This window comes from Gekko japonicus, unplaced genomic scaffold, assembly GCF_001447785.1.
Source record: "Gekko japonicus isolate JY-2015 unplaced genomic scaffold, Gekko_japonicus_V1.1 scaffold1179, whole genome shotgun sequence".
Classification (NCBI taxonomy): Eukaryota; Metazoa; Chordata; class Lepidosauria; order Squamata; family Gekkonidae; genus Gekko; species Gekko japonicus.
The window spans coordinates 86,825-95,655 of NW_015160875.1; the positions used below are offsets into that span (position 1 = coordinate 86,825).

Here is an 8,831-nt window from a genome sequence, read left to right on the forward strand (position 1 = left end):
AAAGAGTGTGAGTGGACCCAGGTCACGCAGTGAACTTCCATGGCAGGAGTCGGGGTATTTGAACCCAGGTTTCCTTGCTGCTCATCTGACACGTAAACCCCTGCGCAACCAGGTTTAGTTCATCATTGTATCCGATAGCCAAACTCGATGTGCCATAGTTTCATAGAATCATAGAGTCACAGAATGTTAGAGTTGGAAGGGACCTTGCAGGTCAACTAGTCCAACCCCCTCTGCACTCTGCAGGAGCATAGCTGAAAGAGAGCCCTACAACATACCCGAGAGATGGCCGTCAAGCCGCTGCTTGAAAACGCCCAGCGAAGGAGCATCCACCACCTCCCGAGGCAGTCTGTTCCAGTGCTCAACCACTCTTACAGTTAGGAAGTTTCTCCTGATCTTTAGCCAGTAACGACTCCCTTGTAATTTCCACCCATTCATTCTGGTCTTGCACTCCAGAGCAAGGGAGAATAGATCTGCTCCGTCTTCTACATGACAGCCCTTCAAATACTTGAAGACTGCAATCATATCCCCTCTAAGCCTTCTCTTTCCCAGGCTAAAGATACCCAGCTCTTTCTGGCTTGCTTGCAATCTCTTGCGGGTTGTCCTGGTGGTGAAAATGGCGCAGCAGCAGCAGACTCCTTTCACTGCACATGATTCGTTTTTGTAAGGGGGTGCATTTTCAACAGAGGGGTTCCTTGGAGCTGATCCCAGTCAGTTGGTTAGTAAAAATGGACGGACGAGAGAAGCCAGTGTGGTGTGGTGGTGAGAGCGCTGGTCTAGGAACACCGAGACTCCGGTTCAAATCCCCACACTCTGCCACATAAGCTCACTGGGTGACGTTGGGTCAGTGACGTATTCTCGGCCTAACCTACCTCACAGGGTTGTTGTAAGGAAAAAATGGAAGAGAAGAAGAAGAAGAGATTGGATTCATACCCCTCCCTTCACTACCCAAAGGAGTCTCAGAGCGGCTCACAATCTCCTTTCCCTTCCCCTCCCAACCACAGACGCCCCACGAGCAATGCTCCCTCTAATCTGTGGAGTCTCGTGAGCAAAAATTCTAGTCTGTGAGCTGCTGGCATTAAAGTTGTGAGAGAGCAATTTGGCAGCAGCATAAATTAGTGTGCTCTGGAGCCCTCCTTCCTGAGCGAAGGCAAAAATGTGTGAGCCGGAGGCTAAAAGACTGTGAGCTAGCTCACACTAAGCTTAGAAGGAACCCTGCCTGTGAGGTAGGTGGGGCTGAGAGAGCTCTCTTGAGAACTGTCCATGAGAGAACAGCTCTGAGAGACCGTGTGACTGACCCAGGGTCACACCAGCATCTACATGTGGGAGGAGTGGGAAATCAAACCCGGTTCTCCCAGACTAGAGTCTGCGCCCCTAACCACTACACCAAACTGGCTCTCTGACGGACACGGGGATCTGCAATGACGGCACCCGCGTTGAGCTGGCGTCAGGAACACCCGTGGCTGTTTTCAGCCTCCTTTTTGTCCTGCGTGCCAGCGAGGGGAGCAGAGGAGCCCTGCCGCCCGCCCGGCCCTCTCTGTGCCGCTTCCTTTCCTCCTGACTTTTCCTTGGGAAGCTCCGTCTTCAGATGAGGTGATGAGTTGCTCGCATCAGCTGTGTTTCCTTGGGGCGAGCCATTACGCGGGCTCCACAACACCATAATGGCCCACCCGCGCTCTGAGCCTGTCGTCTGGAGCTCATTTAAAGAGATCCATCTCTCTCTCTCTCTCTCTCTCTCTCTCTCTCTCTCTCTGTCTCTCTGTCTCTTTCTGTCTCTCTCTCTCTCTGTCTCTCTGTCTCTCTGTCTCTCTGTCTCTCTGTCTCTCTGTCTCTCTGTCTCTGTCTCTCTCTCTCTCTCTCTCTCTCTCTGTCTCTCTCTCTCTCTGTCTCTCTGTCTCTTTCTGTCTCTCTCTCTCTCTGTCTCTCTGTCTCTCTGGCCAGGTATTCATGTTGGGAGGGGAAAGGATAGGAAAACTCCCCGGCGCTGTCGGCCCAGAAGTGTGAGCCTTTTGGGGCCAGCACTGGGGAACAGGAACACGGACTCTGCTCTGGGTGCAGGGGGGAGACACTGGGGCACTGGGAGTGGGATTTGGGGATATCAGTCTGGAGAAGAGGAGGTTGAGGGGGGGCATGATTGCTCTCTTGAAGTCTTTGAAGGGCTGTCACTGAGAGGAGGGAAGGGAGCTGTTCCTGTTGGCAGCCGAGGAGAGGACTCACAGTCTTCCACATGCAGCTGCTGGTGTGATCTTGGGTCAGTCACAAGTTCTCTCAGAGCTGTTCTCTCAAGAGCAGTTTTCAAAGAGCTCTCTCAGCCCCACCTACCTCCCAGGGTGTCTGTTGTGGGGAGGGGAAGGGAAAGGAGTTTGTAAGCCGCTCTGAGACTCCCTTGGGTAGTGAAGGGCGGGGTATGAATGCAATCTCCTCCTCCTCCTCCTCCTCCTCTTCTTCTAGGGGGGGAAGGTACCGGCTGGATATTAGGAATGTTGGGTTTTTTTTACAGTAAGAGTAGTTCGGCAATGGAGTGGGCGGCCTCTGGAGGTGATGAGCTCCCGCTCACTGTCAGTCTCCAAGCAGCGGCTGGACAAACACTGGAATAAAGTCTGAGTCTGGTGGCACCTTTAAGACCAACGACGTTTAATGCTGGGCATCAGAAGTGTGCGTGCACACCAAAGCTAATGCCCAGAATTAAACTTTGTTGGTCTCAAAGGTGCCGGTGGACTCCAACTGTCTTCTGTTGCTTCCAACCAGCCCGGCTACCTGCCTGAATCTGTGGACAAAGACTGTCCAGGGAGGCTCGGCGTTGAGCGGGGGGTTGGTCTAGATGGCCTCTGTGTCCCTTTCCAACTCTCTGATTCTGACTGTGGAACGTGCTGGTGGCGTGGGAGTTCCCAAGCTGACGCATCCCTCTTCATCCTTCCTTCCCACAGCGATCATTGAGAACATGGCTGAGTTCCGGCCGGAGATGTGCTCTGACGCTGCCCAGCAGGGGCTCATGCAATGGCTCCTCAAGAGGCTGAAGGTAAGAGCTTGGGCCCTGATGTCTGACGGCTGCGGGAAGGGGGAAAGGGAACAGATGCGTGGGCCCTTTTACCCGGGGGGGGGGGGACAGGGACACACAGCATGGCTTAAGGTAGGTGTCAGTAGAGATGTAAAATTTCCAGAAATTTTGAAGCTCGGAAAACCTCCCGGTTTTTCCCCGGTTTTTTCTGGGGGGGGGGGGATGGAAATTTTCGGAAGAATTGAAAAAAATGCGACATTGGCACTTCTTTTTTTCTTTTCCAGATTGAAAGTCATTCTGTTACTTTAGGAACATAGACTATGGACATTTTTACTTGGCATGAAATTATCACAACTAGCATATTAAAAATATAGTGTATCCAAACAATAATTACAAACAAAATACCCACCCAGATGCAAAAATAAAACCAAAACCTTTTTCTTTTCTTGTGACAATAGCATCTCCTAAAGGAAGAAATGCATCTTGTTCTTGCATTGGAGAGTTCTGTTTGTAACCTAGGACTTGCTTGTCCTCAATGCACAGAAATTAGATCAATCTGATACCATACTTATTTTTTAGAAATGATTTGGAAAATATTTGAACACCTTGTCTTAAAATATTTTATTCATCATGTTAGAATAAAACGTTCCATAATCATTTTTTTTTCTTTTCTTTTTTCAATTTTTTCAATTTTTTGGAAAAAAACAAAAAGGGCTTCAGGAAAAAAAAAGGGAAAAAACTCGTTCCCCCCCCTGAATTTTTCCGGGTTTTTTCTGGGCTTTCACATCTCTAGGTCTCAGGCCTCCCAATCAAACACTCAATAACGTTCCTTGATAAAGTCCAGTTTATCGAGGTCAGTACTGGTGGTACCATGAGCTCTGAGTCAGGAATAACTAAAAGTAAAATGGGGGTTACAGATCTACGCCCTTCAAACCAGACCCCCTGATATCTCAAGCCCAATAACCAAGCCCTTAGAAGCTCAGGCAAAAAAGCAGCAGTTAGGTTCCCAGCGGGAAAAGCGGACCAGGGAGCGTCAAGCCTTCAAGGCCACCAGGCAGATAGCAAAGGCAGGGGAGACTGGGGTGGGTGGGTGGAGGAACACAGAGGTCAGACTCCCCCTCCCACATTCCAAGGCATGGCAGGTTTAGCTTGACAGTAGGACAACAAAGTGCAGAAATACAACATAAGAACATAAGAGAAGGTAGTGTTGGATCAGGGCAATGGACCATCTAGTCCAACACACTGTCACACAGTGACCAAAAATACCAGGGGTCATCAGGAGATCCACCAGTGGGGCCAGAACTCCAGAAGCCCTCCCACTGTTGCCTGCCCCCAAGCACCAAGAATACAGAGCATCCCTTGCCCCAGACCGAGAGTTCCTATCTATACCTTGTGGCTAAGAGCCACTGATGGACCTCTGCTCCATATGTTCATCCAATTCCCTCTTATAAGAACATAAGAGAAGCCAGTGTTGGACCAGGCCAATGGCCCATCCACTCCAACACACTGTCACACAGTGGCCAAAAAGACCAGGTGCCATCTTGAGGTCCAGCAGTGGGGCCAGGACACTAGAAGCCCTCCCACTGTTGCTCCCCCAAGCACCAAGAAGACAGAGCATCACTTGCCCCAGACCGAGAGTTCCTATCCATACATTGTGGCTAATAGTCACTGATGGACCTCTGCTCCATATGCTTATCCAATTCCAAAAATACCAGGGGCCATCAGGAGGCCCACCAGCAGGGCCGGAACTCTAGAAACCCTCCCACTGTCCCCCGCCCCCCAGCACCAAGAATACAGCGCATCCCTTGCCGCAGACCGAGAGTTCCTACCTGTACCTTGTGGCTAAAAAGAAGAGATTGGATTTATACCCAAAGAAGTCTCAGAGCGGCTTACCTTCTCCAGTTTGGTGTGGTGGTTAAGTGTGCGGACTCTAATCTGGGAGAACTGGGTTTGAGTCCCCACTCCTCCACTTGCACCTGCTGATGTGACCTTGGGTCAGTCACAAGCTCTGGCACAGCTGTCCTTGAAAAAGAGCAGTTTGTGTCAGAGCTCTCTCGGCCCCACCAACCTCACAGGGTGCCTGCCTGTTGTGGGGAGGGGAAGGGAAAGGAGTTTGTAAGCCGCTCTGAGACTCCAAGTGAAGGGCGGGGTATAAATCCAATCTCTTCTCTTCTTCTTCTTCTTCTTCTTTCCCTTCCCCTCCCCACAACAGACACCCTGTGAGGTAGGTGGGGCTGAGGGAGCTCTGACAGAAAAACTGCTCTTTTTCAAGAACAGCTCTGATAGAACTAAGGCTTGGCCAAGGTTATCCAGCAGAAAGAGGTCTTGGGGTTGTTGTAGGAAGTGCATGTGGTGGAGGATTTATGCAGGCTTGGCTGTGTCATTTTCCTCCTGGTGATTTGCCGTAAGATTGTTTTTATGCATTTGCAACTTCTTGTTGCTTTGGTAGCTGCCTCGTGTCCTGGGGGGTATGGTAAATATTGTCGTCTCCCCCCCTCCCCCCCGGTGAGCTGAGCAGTGGCAACCTCTGTGCCTGGCACAAATGCCCTGACTCACTCCAGAGGGCAGCTGAGTCGGTTCCAGCGACTGCCAAGGCCTGCGGGTGCCTCCTGTGTGACCCCTCGTCCTTGTTAGCAGGAGCAACCTGTGCTCCCTTGTGGCAGGTGATCGCGTAAGGACACCCTCTGTCCCCCCCCCCCCCCGCTTTGTAATTATCCCGCCGCCTTAGAAACCTGTGCAAATCAGGCTCATCGTGTTACAGCGTCTTGTTTGCAGACACATTTCCTATCCGCTTGTGCGGGATTCATGCTTTTCTCAGTTCCTGGTGGCCGGATTCTGATGATGCAACCGGAGGTGGGGCAGCAGGCGGCGAGGAGGGTCACTCAGAGGGCCTTGCCGACCGGCTGGGCATGAATTTGGCGACCCTTCAGCCTCCACAAATGCTTTGCTCCTGCTCTGGCACCGCACTTGCGTCACTGGAGAGCAGCTCCTATGCCAGTTTGGTGTAGCGGTTAGGTGCGCGGACTCTAATCTGGGAGAGTCGGGTTTGATTCCCCCACTGCTCCACATGCAGGTGCTGGTGTGACCTTGGGTCAGTCACAAGTTGTCTCGGAGCTGTTCTCTCAGGAGCAGTTTCTCTCACCCTCATCTACCTCACAGGGTGTCTGTCTGTGGTGGGGAGGGGAAGGGAAAGGAGTGTGTTAAGCCACTCTGAGACTCCTTTGGGTACTGAAGGGCGGGGTATAAATCCAATCTCCTCCTCTCCTCCTCCTCCTTCTTCCTCTTCCTCTTCCTCTTCTTCTTCTCAGATGCTCTGCTCCTGCGCTGGTGCAGGATTTGCATCACTGGAGAGCAACTCCTACGCTTGCTTGTGGTTTTTTGCTCCTTTTACTGTAGATAGAAGCCACCTTGCTCCGCCCCTCGCCCCCTTGCAGGCTCCCAGCCACTCTGACTGGTCTCAGCCCAGACCACGGGGCTGGCGTCTGGCTTCAGGTGGCGTCTCATCCAGCCAGTGGCACGTGGGAAGCCTCAGTGCTAGTGAGAAGAAGGGGGGGTCCGTTCTCCCAGGACTTTGCGTGGGGATCTTGGAACCCATTTTCACACTGCAAGGCCTGGGAAGGACCCAGGATCCTTGAGGCTTTTCTGGTCATCTTCTGGGCGTGGAGCAGGGGTCACAGCCAACGCTCCCTCTAAGCTGTGGAGTCTTGTGAGCAAAAATTCTACTTTGTGAGCTACTGGCTTTATAGTTGTGAGCGAGCGATTTGGCTACTGCATAAATTAGTTTGCTCTGGAGCCGTCTTTCCTGAACTAAGACAGAAAGGTGTGAGCCGGAGGCTAAAAAACTGTGAGCTAGCTCACACTAACTCAGCTTAGAGGGAACACTGGTCACAGCGTGTGTGTGTGTGGGGGGAGGTGTTTGTGAATCCCCTGCCTTATGCGGGAGGTTGGACTAGATGACCGCTGGAGGTGTCTTCCAACTCTGTGATTCTGGGAGATGTCCACGTGCCTCAGACACTTCGCCCAGCTCTGTTGCTGGAAGCCTCGCAAGTCCTTCATGCCTCTGAGCCGATAGTTGCCCCCGTGAGAACCATGAATAGGGTTGCTACCTGTGGGTTGGGAAATACTTGGAGATTTGGGGGTTGGGGAGGGCAGGGACTTTGGCAGGGAATACTTTTCCCCAGGGGAAGTGGTCTGTGTAGTCTAAAGATCAAGTGTACAAGCAGATCTTCAGGCTCCGCCTGGAGGTTGGCAAACCCAATGGAGAACTCGGGCCTTCCTTAAAACTGAAAGCCAGGGTTCTTGGGCGGCTGAGTCAAAAGTCCAGTCACTGGCTCGTTGGGCCCAAGGCTTGAGGACCTGTCAAAAGAGAGCCAGCGTAGTTTAGTGGTTAAGAGCTGTGGACTCCAACCTGGAGAGCCGGGTTTGATTGTCCACTCCTCCTCCACATGCAGCCAGCTGGATGACCTTGGGCCAGTCACAAGTTCCCTCAGAACTCTCCCATCCCCACCTACGTCATGAGGTGCCTGGTGTGGTGTGGGGAAGGGAAGGCGATGGTAAGCCGCTCAGAGACTCCATAAGGTCGAGAAAAGCAGAGTACAAGACCAACTCTTCTTCCAAAGCCAGTCTCCTTCCTGTCTTCGCACAGGGGTGTGCTCACGCATCCCTTTGGTTCTCTGGGATTAATTCGTAAAGGGGAGGGCAAGGTTTACGTAGAGGTATCGAAATGCCAACCGCACCTGCCTCAGAGTCCTCCCTCTCAGTCCAGAGGGCGAACAGCTGGCTATTCCGCCAGAGGCAGCTCCACGGCAGGAGTTCTCTGGAGAGCATGTGCAGACGGTCCACCTGTTGCAGCACGTCCGTTTCTGCCACGGCTCTGGCTCCAGCCCACATGATGGGAGGGGTGTCGTGGTGCCCATGTGCACACCGTTTCTGCAGTGAGTGGTCCGTCCTGCTGTGGGTCAGCGTGATTTCCCGGGGGGTTGGGGTGCTGCATGCCACGGTCTGCTGGGTGGCTCAGCCTCAAGCAGTGTTTGTAACAACAAGGATTGAAGTTTACTTATTTTACTTTTTTTTTTTTAAGTTTTAAATCCACCTTTCCATCCAAATTAGGGTCCTTAAGGTGGTGAACAATAAGAACATTAAAACAAGCTTAAATACATATACGTAGATACATTATGTTCTGTCTGTCTGTCTGTCTGTCTGTCTGTCTGTCTGTCTGTCTGTCTATCTCAGGACAGACAAAAGGAAATAGCACAGAGAGTGATTAAAATGTGGAATTCGTGATGGCCACAAGAATAAACAGCTTTAAAAGGGAACTAGATAAGATTTGTACAGGACGTCTGTCGGTGGTGACTGAGGGGGAACCTCCACGCTCAGAGGCACTAATCCCAGAGCCAGGAGGCAACCTCAGGGGAAGGCCTCGGCCTCTCTGCCCTGTCGCTGGACCTCCGGAGGAGCTGGCTGCTCAGTGTGTGAGACGGGATGCTGGACTTAGGAGGCCCCTCACTGGTCTGATCCGGCAGGGCTCTTCTGATGCTCTTATCTTCTTATCAGTCTGGTATCAGAGTAAGAGTCATGCAGTTGGGGCACCCCGGGGCGCTTCGGAGCCCTCGATAACCCTTTTGTGCTTCTTGTTTCCCCCCCCCACCCCCCAGGCCAAGATGCCCTTTGACGCCAACAAGCTCTACTGCAGCGAAGTGCTGGCCATTCTCCTCCAGAACAAGGACGGTGAGCTGCTAGGCCCCCCCCCTCCCCTCCCCTCCCTCCAGGGCGCTGCCCGCTCCGCTCTCCTCCGGGGGGGCCCCCTCTGCACTCAGTCACATTCCCTTCCCCCCCC

At 52.4% G+C, this 8,831-nt stretch overlaps 1 protein-coding gene across 1 annotated transcript in view; it reads left to right on the plus strand.

Moving 5' to 3' along the window:
- Positions 1-8,831, plus strand: part of CTNNBL1 (catenin beta like 1) — a 183,034-nt gene that overhangs the window by 58,300 nt on the left and 115,903 nt on the right. The window contains exons 7-8 of the mRNA XM_015422778.1: positions 2,925-3,016; positions 8,650-8,722. Of these exons, the coding sequence (XP_015278264.1) occupies positions 2,925-3,016; positions 8,650-8,722 (165 nt within the window). The remainder of the gene's footprint in view (positions 1-2,924; positions 3,017-8,649; positions 8,723-8,831) is intronic.